Raw genomic sequence first — 15,680 nt, 5'->3', positions numbered from 1 at the left:
TATTTTTAGAATAAATTACCCTTGAAAATTGACTATGTGTACTTACTAACCAAGTCTAAAGTCAACACAAGGAAATATAAGAAACTTAGATTACTCAGTAATCACCCCAGTCTGATTATTCCTCTGTATTTTACTTATGTACAGTTAGACCTCAAAAAATTGGATATTATCATTATTTTATACAAAGGTTGTTAAGCTCTACCTACACATTTACCAATTCATTTTCTTTGCTCATCATTCTTTCTTGCATCTCATACATTTTTGTGGAATCATTTTCCTTCTTGAAGTAGGCATTCCTTTAGTATATGTCTATTTGTAAACTCTGGCTTTTACTTATCTTAAAATATCTTTATGTTACTCTTATTCTTGAAAGATAGTTTTGCTGGGTGTACAGCTGTAGGTTGACTGTTATTTTTTCTTAGCTCTTTGAAGGTATTATTCTACTTCTTTTGTTGCTGTCAAAAAGTCTGCTTCAGGGACTTCCCTGGTGGCACAGTGGTTAAGAATCCACCTGCCAATGAAGGGGACATGGGTTTGATCCCTGGTCTGGGAAGATCCCACATGCCACGGAGCAACTAAGCCCGTGCACCACAACTACTGAGCCTGCGCTCTAGAGCCCACGAGCCACAACTACTGAGCCCACATGCCACAACTACTGAAGCCTGCGCACCTAGAGCCCATGCTCCGAAACAACAGAAGCCACCGCAATGAGAAGCCTGCGCACCGCAATAAAGAGTAGCCCACGTTCAACGCCAACTAGAGAAAGCCCACACGCAGCAACTAAGACTCAATGCAGCCAAAAATAAAAAGAAATTTAAAATTTTATAATTTAAAAAAAAGTCTGCTTCAGCCTAATTGTTCCTTTGTATATGATCTGTCTTTTTTCTCCAGTTGTTTTAAAAGTCTTTTGTCTTTGGTCTTCTGAAGTTTCACAACAATTTCTTTCTTTTACATCATTAATTTCTTGCTCTCTAATGGGTCATTCCAAACAGTATACAAGCATGCTGTTCTTTCTCACATCTTAAATAATAAAACAAAAGATATTCTACTTTTGACACTCTTCCCCCAATCCACTGCCCAATTACTCCCCACTGCAATAAAACTCTCCAAAATAGCCATCTATGTTGTCTATCTGCAGTTCCTCTCCTCCCATCCTCTTTCAGTCCACTCTAACCAGACTTTTTTTCTCATTATTCTACCAAAACTGCCCTCATCAGATTACCAGTGATCTCATCACATTTCTAAATCCAAGGCCTAGTCTCAGTTTCTCAATTCTCATCTTTCTTGACCTATCAGCCCCATTTGACATGGTTTATCACTCCCTCCGCTTTTGTTGTTGTTTGTTGTTGTTGTTGCTGCTTTTTAACTTGGCTTCTATAACATCACCTGCTTTTAGTTTTCAAAAAAACCTGTTTTTCCTCAGGTGTCTTTGCTGGTCCCTTCTCTTCTCCCTGACCTCTTAATGTTGGGGGACCTCTGAACTCAGTCTTTGGTCCACATCTCTATGTATACCTATTTTTTTGGGTAATCTCAGCGAGTCTCATGGCTCTAGTGTTCCTGACTCCTAACTATATTTCTTTAGGCTAACTCTCTCTTTCTAACTCCAGACTGTATATTCAACTGCCTACTTGCCATCTCCACTTTAATGCCTAATAAACATCTCAAACTCAACATGTTCAAAATTACACTTCTGATCAATCCCCTTTCTAAACCAAAAGGTTTAGAACCTTGCTCCACTCAAACCTTCCCTATCTCAGTTGATGTCAACTCCATCTCTCCAGTTGCTTGGATTAAAACCTTAGAAGTCATTCTTGACTCCTGACACTCTCTTATGAACTGCATTCAATCCATCAGGAAATTCGGTTGGTTCTACATTAAAAACCTATATGCCCATCCTTATTGCTACCACCTTGGTCTGAGCTTCCCTCATTTGGCACATGAATTACTGTAGTAACCTATTCAGTGATCTCATTGCTTCTTCTCTTGCCTCACTATGGTCTCTTCTCAACACAGGGACTAAAGCTGTCATCATTTCATATCCCTTCTCTACTCAAAACCCTACCTTGCCTCCCCATTTCACTCAGAGTAAAAAGCAAGATCTTACAATAATCTATAAGTCTCTGGCCCTCCACAAATTCTATGACCTCATCTCCTATTCTCCTCTTTACTCAGTACACTCATCTACACAAGCATTCTAGCCATTTCTTCAACACGCTCCCACCTTCAGGACTTTGCACTAGCTGTACTCACTGTCTAGAACTTTTCCTTTATCTCCAATGGCTAACTCCATTGCCTCCTTCAAGTGTTTTCTCAGACCCCTTCTCCAAAAGGCCTACCCTACTAATACTGCAATTTGCTCTCCTTGCCCTACCATGATACTCTCAATCCCCCTTTATCTATTCTACATTTTCTTTTTTTCATGGCAAGAATCACCTTCTAATAGATAATATGCTTAGGCTATAAGTATCAGGAGAGTAAGAACGTTTGTCTTTTTACTGTTCTTTCTCAAGAGCCTAGAATAGTGCCTGTTACACAGCAGCTGCTCAACTGATATTTGTTGACTGAACAAATAAAAGAAAGTACAACTAGATATGGGTGTCACTTCCCTTACTCTCCTTGGTATAATTAGAGCTTCCTGTATCTTTGAATTTATACCTTTCATCAGTTCTAGAAAATTCTCAGCCAATATCTTTCAAATATGTTGATATATTTTAGGCCCTTCTCAATCTATTCTCTCTCTCTTAACCACACAATCATATTTTGTCCTCTTGTCACATTCTGCTGTATTCTGAGTAATTATTTCAGAGGTTCATCTTTCAGTTCATTAATTCTCTATTTTACTATTTAACTTATCAATTTAATTTCTAATCTAACACTATATTGCTTTGTTTTGAAAAGTTCTATTTAGTTCGTCTTCATGTATGCCTGGATATTTTTGATGATTTCTTTCTTTTTAAATTGTATTTTTAATTCTTAAACATTTTATACATGATTATCTCATGTTCTGTATCAATCCATATCTGAATTCTTGGAGGCCTCAATCTGATGTTTATAGTTTCTTTTGTTTCTTTATTTTATATAAATTTATTTATCTTATATATATTTTTTGGCTGCGTTGGGTCTTCATTGCTGTGTGTGGGCTTTCTCTAGTTGTGGTGAGCCGGGACTACTCTTCGTTGTGGTGCACGGGCTTCTCATTGCAGTGGCTTCTCTTGTTGCAGAGCATGGGCTCTAGGCGCACAGGCTTCAGTAGTTGTGGCTTGTGGGCTCTAGAGCACAGGTTTACTAGTTGTGGAGCATGGGCTCAGTTGCTCCGCAGCATGTGGGATCTTCCCAGACTAAGGCTCGAACCTGTGTCGTGGATTCTTAACCACTGCACCACCAGGGAAGCCCTCTTTTGTTTCTTGCAAAAGACCATTTCCTTGCATGTTTGGTAATCTTTGATTGTAACTCATACTTTGTTAAATTTAATCTGTGGAAACCTGGTGATCTGAATTGAAGGTGCTTTCATCTAGAGGGGATTTATATTTGTTTCTGTTGGCAACCAAAGGGTACTACCAAACTGGGGTCACTTTATACGTTTTCCAGGATCCCAGACCTACTCCAGGAGTTTCAGGTCTGACCCTCTACTCTCCTGCTGGCTCTAAGTGTCCTGATTGTAGCCCTGGTATGGTCCGCCCATAATTTCATATGTGCTTCCTGCTTGGTTCCACACATTTTAGCTTGTGGGTTTAAAATGGTTTTCCTTTTGGGGAGATTTCCTTTACTTCTGGTAAGCTCATCAAAAAAATACATTACATAAAACAATACAATACTATTTTATGCCATTATTTCATAGCAAGAGGACCCTTCAGATTATTAATTCTTCCATACTGGTGGATGTGAAAATCTCAGCAGTGTTTTCCAATTTATTTTTCTATTGCTTTCTCACTCCTGTCCTAGTGTTTGTTTGTTTGTTTGTTTGTTTTTAAAAGTATGTTCCCTGGGCTTCAAGTCCTCTTTCCTCAATAATATTCCTGCATAATAACAAAATAATAGATACCATTTACTGAACAATTACTATGTGCTAGGCAGCTCTCTAAGTACTTTATATACATTATTTATTAACACTCACAGATTCCTATTATACAGTTGAGGAAACTATGAACTAGAGATACTATGTACTTGCAGAGAATCACACAATTAATATGTGATGATTCTAGAACTGTGCCTTTTTCAAACTCCAAATACATATTTGTAACCATGGTGTTATATGGCCTCCCCTATATATCTCTTAATTTGTTCTGGTCAATGAGAATTGTTCACATGCTCAACCTCTAAGATGGCAAAGGAAAGGGGATATTTTGAGCTTCAAGGAGGAAAACGACTTTTAGACAAAAAGCTTTCTTGAGAGTTTCAGATTAGAGGACAGCAATTCTTGCATTCCTCTACCAGACTGACCCACCTCTTCACGGGCAGCTGCACAGGAGGAGCTGATAAGGAATAATACCTGGAAAGACGTGAACAATTGTCTAGAAACTTAATTAGGATAACGAGCAGGATAATAACAATACCCCAAGGCATGCTGAGTGTTTGCTGTATTCCAGGGACCGTTCTAAGATCTTCATATTCATTGTCTCATTTTACACTCACAATCTTGTTAGATGGAGATACCATTATTGTGCTGATGTTATGGATAAGGATACTGAGGCTTATAATCATTAAAATTTTCCAAAGTCTCCCAGTTACATTATGGAGCTGGGATTGGAACCCAAGCTAGCTACAGATTTTGCGGATTCTGCTGGTTTCTAATGCTGACATGTTTAAAGCTCTTCTTCTTTGGGTGACAAAAATAGGAAATTGTTATTTTTGGTATCTGTGACCATAAAATCTTATTGTCGATATAAATGGTGTTGTAGCAGAAATCATTCTTTTGAATAGAAACCTCTCTAACATTCATATATTGGCCCATACATTTATTAGAAGACTGAGAAGAAGCTGCCATAAGTGCCATACTGTTCGTTAGGAGAGACTTTAATTCCTTTTTTAGTATTTGCATTTTACCTGTACTGCATTTGGCAGGATTGAGTTAATAATTAGAGCTCAACCTTGAAATACAGTCTCCATCCAATGTGTAATTCAGAATACTTGCCTCTAGAGGGTGATGCCTCATTATGGAGTACTGGCCAATTATTAAAATATGTGACAGTACCTGGATTAAAAGTTCTAAGTTGAAAGAGGAAAACAGATCAATCACACTTCTGTTACAATGCAGACCTGGCCCTTGATCAGACAGAAAAGTTAAAGGACTCAAAGAAATTGTCTGAAATATTTTTCATTAACTTAAAAGGGATTTTTTTTTACCTCCTTCTTTATACCCATGAGGCATGAGACCAAAGGCTGGTAGAGAAAAACAGTAGAACTTTCTGATAGCACTTTTTTTTCCCAAGATAAAGAAGAAATAATAGAGACAATATATGCAAAATTAAGTAATTTTTCTCAATTTAACAACTTTTGGAGGGGAATAATTAAACTCACTGCAAGGAAAATACTTTCTGGTGATTGATAATGGGGACTGAAAAGAAAAAGATTATTTTGATATTCGGTGACTTTAAGAGGGTGATACCTACCATAAGCTATAATCCCAATCACACCAAAGGTGAAGAGCCAGAAGAGGAAGCCAGCCGTGAACCTCAGGAGTATCACGAACATCCAACTGAGGAGCATGGCGATAGTCAGGCCACTGGAGGAAAAAAATGCACAACAAACACAGTGGGCCAGTGTGCTAAACATAGCAGAATGAGCACAGCAAGACAACGCTTTTTTCTATTCAAAAAGATTCTTGATTATTTTACCTGGCTATAGAAACATTTATAATGTTAAAAAGTATAAATAATTTTTGCTGTTAAGATTTTCATGTGAAAGAGTAGGACCATCAGGGACTTTACACATGAATCAATTTTGTGCCTAGGTAAACTGAAGTTCAGTATCAATAGTTGTTCCAGGAAAAACCACAGTTCCTATCTGCCACAGTCCTATTTTTTTCCTTCACACTTACCCACCAAGTATAAAAAGCACGGATAAAGCATATCCAGGAGGAAATTGTTCTGTTCTTGTTCTATCTACCTGGTGACTAATGAAAACCTTATGTAATATAACACTAGCAGTAAGGGAACAAACTTAGGGCAGAAAGACAAGCAAAATAACTGCCCCACACAGTTCCTAAATCCATGATTTTGCAGTCATTATCATTCTGGTCTAATTATCTCTAATCGTTTGTGATGTCTAACCTCACTAGACATTTATTTCGGCTCCCCAGGGATCTGTGGGCCATTATTTGGAGCCATGATAAGGCTTCTGTGTCTCCTGGGCCATGCAACTTCATCAACCAATCAACAGCATGAATATTTTCCTTCTGTTTCAATTTCTTCCTGGGGTTTGATTGAGTTACTAGAGGTACTTCTTCCCCCCCACCCCCATATATCCAGGTTAAAGTCATATTGGATTCTTCTAGGTAATTTCATCAAAGAGAACTCACTAAGATTGGAAATTTGGCTTCTATTAAGAACTGACACCACTGGTGATATCTGCAAGTTTCCAAACAGACAGAGCTTGGCACATTGATTGAGTTTATTGTCTTCAAATATTATCTTTAAAAAGAAAATATTAATAATACTGTCACTGGATAGATGACAGCATGTATCAGAGCACCTCCTCAGCTTGCAGTCTTACAGAGCCTATGCTTTTAACTTCAGAAGCCATTCCCTTTTAAAAATCACAGATACTTTCATGCTGAAATATTCAACATAGTTGAAGAATTATTCTGTGGCATAGTCCAAGGGGGTTATTAAAAAAGGTCAGGGGGGAAGAAAAGAAATATAGCTCTTTACTGTTCTGTGTTTTTAATTCCCGCATAAAAATTCTAACTGAATAAACTAAATCCCAGTATGTCATTCTTTGGCTTTATATGTATAGAATCGATGAGAACAGAAGAGTTGAAAATAAAGGGAGGTGTATATGTTCTAGCAGTTCTAGGTGTTTAGTCCCTGGGTAGAGAGCATTTCAGTGCGTGTGTTGGGAGTGAGGAGGGCAGGAGAATCTATCATAATTTACACTTTTTTCAGGTAAGAGTGGGAAAGCCAAAACAAAGGAAAAACATAGAAATATCTAGTGATATTTGGGTCTGACAATAGGGGCACCAGTTTCCTGTCAAGTATGGACTACAATCTCTGCTATGGAGATATATCCTGAAATACACACTGAAAATAATTACTGTAATTGTTTAAGACAAAGCATCAAAATGAGTAAAATCTGATAAAACTATCTAGCTTTATAGCTCCAAAAACTACTCACTAGTATTTTACACACAGTGCAATTTTGACTTTAGTTATATATTTGACTTATAGTTAAATACATCTATCTTGTTCCCCTAGTATTTTTATAACTGTTCCACATTTTCTATGCATCTTTATGGTCCAAGAACCATACCCGGAGTTAGGAAAATAAACATGAGTTAGACATAGTTACCATGGTAAAGAGTTCATAGTTTATCAGAGGGAAAGAGTCAGGTAAATAAAACACAAGACAGTGGTGCTATATGGAAGACAGGTATGTGTGTTTATATATAGGTATGTACACACGTACACACACACACACACACACACAATGACCATGAGGAACACAGAGGGGCAAGTAATTTACTATAGCTGGGGAAGTCAAGAAAGACATCATAGATGACACAAAAGCTGATTTTAAATAATGAGATGGGGTTGCCCAGGACACAAGGAAGGCTATGCTAGGAAAGAGAATAGAATGTGCAAAAACATGGGGGTTTGACAGTCCAGGGATAGGCATGCTATTTGATGTGTTTAGAATATAGGGTTAATCCAGAAACATGCATGGAGATAAATCTGGGAAACTAAGTTGGGCCAGATTGTAAGGGGCTTTGTAAGTATCTGAAGAAGTTTTCACTTTATTCTTTGATCACCAGGGAATCATAGATGCTTTTAGGGTACTTAGGGTACAAGAAGGTGGCACAAGAGCCAGATAGTAATGATAGCCTTAGGCATATCAAAACATGTACCTGCTCCAGAAGAGTGACTACATTTTCCTTTATGTTTCAGAAATGCAAATCTTATGTCTGAAAATTCAAAATCTCCTCCTCCCTTCAAATGTCTTTTTCAGCTTCTCTTAAGTACAGTGACTTTGATGATGATGATAACAAACATTATGTGGAAGGGCTGTGTTAAAAAGTAAGAATGATCCTTTGGAGGTCAAGGGGAGGACAAATGAGTACCAGAGAAATAACACTGCATCCACTGTAACGTGTGATGAAAAGCAAACATACCACAGATATGGCCCTGCGTGACTTGAAATATATGTTTATAAGAGGACTTTTACTAGTGATTTAATAAAATTAAATTTACATTCTTATAACTTTCTGCTACCACTGGGCAGATTTCCAAATATCTTTGCCTCATCTTCACTCTGTCTGAAAAAGAAAGTGGCAGGAACTGAAATCCAAGTCAACCTTTTATTCATGACTATGAATGGGGAATTTGAAGAAAGAAATTCTACAAAGATAAAATCAGAATGGGGCTGGAGAAGAAACACCTAAGCTTTCACTTACATGAGAATCCAATACCATGTTGTTGCATAGTCTTCAAACACTTTCACTCCAATTGCCCTTGCATCAAGGACTTTATTGATACCACTGAATTCAAAGAAGGAAAAAAAATCAATTATTTTTTGACTACCACTAAACAGAAATGTTCTTGTTATGATAAAAGGGATTTGGAAGCTGCAGTTCTAAGCATATTTTTAGAAACCATTTATCACTAGTGACTCTTTTCCTAGCCACAACAATACATGAGGTGTCACTTTGTTAAACCTGCAAAGGTAGCCAGCTACAGCTGCACACAGAGGGAACGTGGCTTCCAAGAGCGATAAACAGACCCCTCTCCAACATATGCAACACACCCTCAGTGTTGCAGAAGCCTCACTATAAGACAAGAATTTAGATGGTAAGATCAGCTTTTAACTTTTAAAATCCATAGAGCCAATATAAAATCCATAGAGCCAAGAATGAATATGATATTTAATTCCCCTTCTTAATCTTCTGACAGCTCTGTAGCAGGAAGGCACAAAGAGGCACATACAGAAAAGTGCACCAATCGTTAGCATCCAGTTTGATGAATTATCAGAGTGAACATACTTAGTAACTACAGCATAGTCATTCTTTTCCCCCATGTGCCCCAATTACAACACCTCCCCCCTCTTCCCTAAAGTTAACCATAATCCTGACTTTTGTGATAATAATTTCCTAGCTTTCTTTTTAGTTGTACCATTTATATATGCATCATAGGGTAATTTAATTTAGTTGTGCTTACTTTAAACTTTTTCATCAATGGAATTGTACTATTACTTTATGATTTCTTTCACATAGCTTTATATTTGTGAAATTCATCCATGTTGCTATCATATTCTAAACACACAGGAACTGCACTATTCTACTCAGACTGCTAAAATCTTTTGAGAAAGAACAATAAATTTTTTACAATGCCTTTATTTTTTACTTTAAATTCAACAACTAAGCTATGAAATGGTACTCTGTGTGTTTATATTTGTGCACATACAAGTCTGTGTGCACCCAGGGAATTGTATTTCCCAATAACGTGGAACACCATGATGCATACAGCCAAGGGAAACAGAAAATTTACTTCACTGTAGTTAGTCCATAGAAATTCGACACAGTACTGATAGAGCAGCATCATGGTTGTTTCACCTTTCTTAAGGCCCCCTTCCCTTTAAAATATCTACCAGTTTTATAACTTCAGTCATTTTTTAAAAATGGTGCTTTAAAAAAGCATGGGTTTTAAAAATTATGCTTATTCAAAAGTAAATTATACTAAGGTCTTGCAATCTGTTTCCTGATGTCTCATTTCTATACCTGTTGATAATGAAAGACTTAACCATTTTGAAAAACATAACTGTTCTTTCAAATTCATTCTGCTTTCTCCTTTACTTGGCTTTCTTAATGAACACATACCGAGTTCTCTAATCCACAGTGACGTGGATATTTCAGAATAATACATAATTCTTCCTCCATAACACTTAACCTAATGGAAGTTTTAGTTTGGGGACAATAATGGGATGCATCAAAATTGAAAATGGGAATGTAAACAACATACTTTGCAGCTGCCCTGAGTTCTACAGCATTTCTTGTCTTTCCACTTCCATCTTCAAACACTGTCTTATTTCCTACTGTTAAAGTGCCATTTTTAGTAGAAAAGTCAGGGAAACATCTCTGGAGATCTGTAAAAATAAATTAAAATTATGATAATCACTTTCTTCCTTCATAATGTCCTCCCTTTCTTAAGCCTTCTGTTATTTATAATCAAATTCTTACTAGACAATGTATAAATTGCTGAATATAGATAATTGCCCATTACTTGATAATCAGATTTTCTGATGATTCTAAGACTGACATGGAAAGCAAATACAATCATAATCTGAAGCTACATTTAAACTTGCTGATTATTTTATACATGGTATATTCATCAAGTAGCCATAAGAAGGACACACAGCACAGGTTTTATAAGAGTAATATTGATAACCTCTCTCTCATGGTAAACACATTTTAATAAAAAGGCTATATTTACTTGAATGATTGGATGAATTTATTTTGTTATTTTACAAAATTCTTAGATACTCCTTGAGTGAAACCTTGAAAACCAGAGTTTAGTGAACATTTCCTTGGGAAATAAGAATCAGCGCAAATTTTAGGTTACTAAGACAATTGAATTTTTATTTACAAAGTCTGAATAATTTGTCTGTCTTCCAGCTCATTTACAAGTTTTTTTTAAGAGGGGCTGGAAATGGGAATTCTAAAGCTATCAAAAATGGCCCACACTTTGAAAACTAGCATTTCTGAGAAGAGTTAATTTACCATTCAATCTTCTATGTGCTTATTTTTAATTATACAGAATCCTTGACTTTTTACAAATCTTTGTTACTAAAAATGTTTTAAAACCCCAATTTTAAATGAAGAGGGAGGAGCAATCAGAAATGGATAAATATAAAAATATAATATATATTTTTATAATATTTTATATATAAAATATATAAAAATTTTTATATTTTTTCTTTCTTATTTTTATATTTTTTCTTATATTTTTCTTATTATTTTTTATATTTTTTCTTAAGTATCACAGACTTGCATGGGTTCGCATGGAGTGTAAACCTGAAAATATGAAAGCAGCTGATATAGAGAAAGAAGAAATATGTCCTTGTAAAGCTTTTCCTGACTTTCCTTTTTTAAAATGGTCTGATCTACCCACCTTCATGTTCCGTAGCTTTTATAATCGGGGTGACTGCCCTCTCTCTCTCCTGCTCTTCCCTGGCAAATCTGACATAGTAGCCTCTACCAGATGCTTCCATTCCCTCTCAATCCAACTGTATTTCTGTCTCCACCTCTTCATGCAAATTAGCCTCCCAGTGATCCCAGTGACCTCCTAGTTGCCAAAACCTCCAAATCTTTTTTAGTCTTCATCCTGCTTGAACCCATTACCTAGCACAGTGCTTGGTACATAGTGGAACTCAGTAAGTATCTGCTGTTGAATGAATTAACTTTCTCTTGAATGAGTCTTTGACATGGGAGACAACCCTTTCCTTTCAAAACTCTCTTCCCTTGGTTTACAGGCCCAGGTTCTCTCCTGCCTTCCCTTCTTCCTTTCTGTGTACTCTTTCTCTTTCTCCTCCTTCAACATGACTGTTCCCACGTACAGAACCCCCGAAACTGGTTCTACATATTATATCTGGGCAATAACTCATCTAGTCTGTTAGCTTTAATTACTAAATATGCTCATTATATATTTAGAAAGTAGAGAAAATTTTATGAAAGAAGATACAAAACTGTACATAGTTTTACCATCCACAGTGAACTATATTAACCTTTTGGTGCATTTCCTCCAGTCTTTCTTCTATAAGAAATTTTTTTTTTGAGAGTTATAATTATACAGTACATGAGAGGTTGTCCCTTGTTTCTTTCTTATAATATTACTTATTTCCATTTATAAAATCTTTAATGAGTGAATTTTATTAGCTGCATACTATTGTTTCAAATACTATACTTAATCCTCTATTGGGGGGATACAAGTGATTTCAATATTTATCTTAATGTTTCCTTCACTAGACTGTGAAGGACTGTGCCTTACTCATTTTTGTATTCCCAATGTACATTTCATATTGTGTGATTTAACCAAACTACACTTATAAGGGCAGGACTATATGTTATACTTTTATACCTATTACACCTTCAGTGACTAATGATTCATTTTTACCGTTTTGCATAAAAATTTGTAACATTCTTCTTGACTACAGACACTTGTTGCCCAGGACTTCCTGGTTAAATGCGGCTGCTTGCCAGGCCTACATCTTTGCTGCAGGGTTTTAATGATCCAGAGAAGACTGATGGGAGCATATAAGACATGCTTCATGGTAGCTACTTCAATGGTACCTGACTTTCTACTCAAACTGATGACTGCTGTCTTTCTTGCATTTTAAAAGAAATATGTACTCATTGTGGAAAAACAGAGATATAGAAAAAAGAAGAAAGAGAGAAAATGGCCATAATTTTGCCACCTCCAAAACAATCACTTAATATTTTGGCATATTTGTTTCCAATCTTTTTCTTTGAGTAGTTTTTTTTGGTTGTTGTTTATTTTAATTTATACAGGCTTGTCATAATTCATATAGTATTTTTCATTTTATGTAACATTGTAACATATACACAATACTTATAGGTAAAAATTATAAATATTTCATTTAATGAATACGTCATAATTTATTTAAGCATTTCCTTCCTCTTGGATATTAGAGTATTTCCTTTTGATTTTCTTTGTCTTTTCTTTTTTTGGAACAACACTGTGATGGACATCTTTATGTAAAGTTTTTTCTCTGTTGTTAGAATTATAGCCTTAAGAAAGGAAAATGAGTGATTATTTCATTTTCTTCTAAACAGTTAAATAAAGTTTATAGGGGCTTCCCTGGTGGCGCAGTGGTTGAGAGTCCACCTGCCGATGCAGGGGACACGGGTTCGTGCCCCGATCCGGGAGGATCCCACATGCCACGGAGCGGCTGGGCCCGTGAGCCATGGCCGCTGAGTCTGCGCGTCCAGAGCCTGTGCTCCGCAATGGGAGAGGCCACAACAGCGAGAGGCACGCGTACCACAAAAAAAAATAAAGTTTATAAATTTTAAAGAAATAAAATGTTGATGCATTCAGGAGACATAGAAATATTTCAACTTTCAAATTATAAATACAAGTATATGCCCCACCCTCACTCCCCAGTGTCAATTTCTCAACAAACTTTTTGGCTGAATTCAGGGGTGGATGTGTTAGAGTGTGTCTGTGCTTATGTGTGTTCACAGAGCACCGAAGAATCAACCTGAATGGGCTTTTAAAAATCAATTTTCAAACTTTTTTGTGTGTGTTTAAGCAGCCAAACCTAAAACCTCACCAAGCTCCAGTGGAACATCCCCAGCTGGAGCCAGAATGGGCTTTATTCTTCCTAATTAACTCTGGGACCCTGGGCCAGCCATAGGACCATTCCCGGCCTCAGTTTCATCAACTGTGAAATAAGGGAATTGAATTAAATAACTTCTTGGTAGATTCTGTGTTTCTAAGGTAAAATAATAGCCACTTACAAGGTTTGCTTGGAAAAATCGCTGTTGGACAATCATCATCCAGTAAAACTTGTGTGAGAGTCTAAAATTGAAGGAAGAGTATGTTAACATTTTAAAGATGATGTGATGACAAGTTTTACTCTTGATATAAAAATTTTGTCCTTTAAAAATTCAATTCCCTAATAATCTCCTTATCCCAAATTACACCCCTAATAAGAGTAATTGTAAGATTATCACACACACATACTTGTTTGACAAACACTCTTAAATACCCTAACTGTAGTTCAATTGAATCAACAATAATAAAGTCAGACCTGCTGAAACCAAGGCATGTCTTTGAAGGTGTGTATCTTCGTCTTAGTTATATCCTTAGTCTCTAATCCTTTAATTTTTTCCTGGAAAAATGGCATCTTCTCTAATTTAGAAGCCATTACTACTAATTAACACAATAAGGCTTTAGAAATCCCTTATAAATCTTAAATCTAGGTAGTGTTTGGGGACTTTTTAAATGAGTAATTATCAAAGCAGGTTTGGAAGTAAAATTCTTATTACTAAGTAGCCACGGAGCTTTATCACCACATTAATGAAATGGTGACTGCAAATGACATTTAGCTCTTAGCTCTAGACAGCAAAAAATCCAAGTAGAGAATTTGCTGGTGTCAGGGAATAGTTGATGCTAACTTACCAGACCTAACAGTCTTGTATAACACCCCAAGTCTACAAAATGATATGGTATAAATTGTGTGTGTGTGTGTTTGTATGTACACGTGCATTTGTGTTTTAATGAAATGGTACCGTTAGTAATCACTTCCAAGAAGATTTTGGAGCTTGATCCGTTACAAATGCTCATGTTACACTTGCGATTGAAACAAGGTAAATTCTTTCTAATTTTAAGCTTAAACACACATACCTTCGCAGGCTTAAGAAAAGCAGACTTGCAGAACTGGCTGTAGTATGTCCAGTCGTTTCTGTCTTTTCTGTACATAAATTGTATTTCCATGTAGGTTAAAAATTTTTCTGGGCACTTGGAGACACAGATCTGTGAAATAAAGAAACACAATGGTGGGAACTGAATTGAGTTGAACAAACCAAGGAATTATCTACAAGGTTAAACTTCTAAATTACCCACCACTATAAAAAAGCAAAGCACCATTTTCCATCTAAGAAACTTAAATCAATCCTCTAAACTTACTGTAAAAAATAAAATTTCATGTACTAGTATTCAACCTCTACTCCTTCCCCTTCGATGTTGATGTTCTGTTAAAACAATAAGATGCTGTACAATGACAAACTTACTTTTACCTTCTGATTTGACATAATTGTAGATCTACATGCAGCTGTGAAAAATAATAGATTCCACATACCTTTCACCCAGTTTTGGCCAATAGTAATAACTTGCATAACTATAGTACAATATTACAATCAGGAAACTGATATTGTTACAATCCACTAACCTTATTCAGTTTCCACCAGTTTTACATGCATTCATTTGTGTGTATGTGTGTGCAGTTCTATGCAATTTTATAATTTGTAGATTTGTGTGACATCTTCCATAGGACAGTGATGAACTTTTAATGAAATATTTTTTCATGATTTTCTGAATTAGTAGATAAGAGCTTAAAGCAAGATTAATTTCACCTGTGTAGTTTATACATTTTCAGGGTTAGAATCTTGCTTTCTTTCCTTATGTGAATACAATGGTAATTTAAAACGCTCCAAACATTGATAACTTATGCCGCTAGTAACTATCAGTGCCAATGAATTCTCAGAACATAATTGGAGGTTTTATTACCATAAGAAACTAACAAAATTAGGGCTATTTGTGGCAATCAATCATTATTATTGTCTTTCAGCAGCACCAGTCAAACATGGGCAGAGAGGTCACTGATGCAATTATCTTACATTAATTAACTTTGGGGGCCTATTAATGCCAAACCGGATGGCCGTGCTAGTCCACAGAGCCACTGTGGAGTGACTGCAATCCAATTAGTAACTCCACAGAGAGAAAGCAGAATCA

At 36.2% G+C, this 15,680-nt stretch overlaps 1 protein-coding gene across 1 annotated transcript in view; it reads right to left on the bottom strand.

Annotated features, from left to right (window-relative positions):
* The window catches only part of SLC44A5 (solute carrier family 44 member 5), a 376,131-nt gene that overhangs the window by 36,488 nt on the left and 323,963 nt on the right, over positions 1-15,680 (bottom strand). Inside the window, exons 6-10 of the mRNA XM_060142527.1 lie at positions 14,574-14,702; positions 13,685-13,745; positions 10,170-10,293; positions 8,609-8,692; positions 5,610-5,722 (exon numbers count right to left, since the gene is read on the bottom strand). Of these exons, the coding sequence (XP_059998510.1) occupies positions 5,610-5,722; positions 8,609-8,692; positions 10,170-10,293; positions 13,685-13,745; positions 14,574-14,702 (511 nt within the window). The remainder of the gene's footprint in view (positions 1-5,609; positions 5,723-8,608; positions 8,693-10,169; positions 10,294-13,684; positions 13,746-14,573; positions 14,703-15,680) is intronic.

The sequence above is a fragment of the Lagenorhynchus albirostris genome, chromosome 2 (genome assembly GCF_949774975.1).
Source record: "Lagenorhynchus albirostris chromosome 2, mLagAlb1.1, whole genome shotgun sequence".
In the NCBI taxonomy this organism is placed as follows: Eukaryota; Metazoa; Chordata; class Mammalia; order Artiodactyla; family Delphinidae; genus Lagenorhynchus; species Lagenorhynchus albirostris.
Note: the sequence above shows the minus strand (reverse complement) of the source record. Positions and strands in the feature narration are given on the sequence as shown.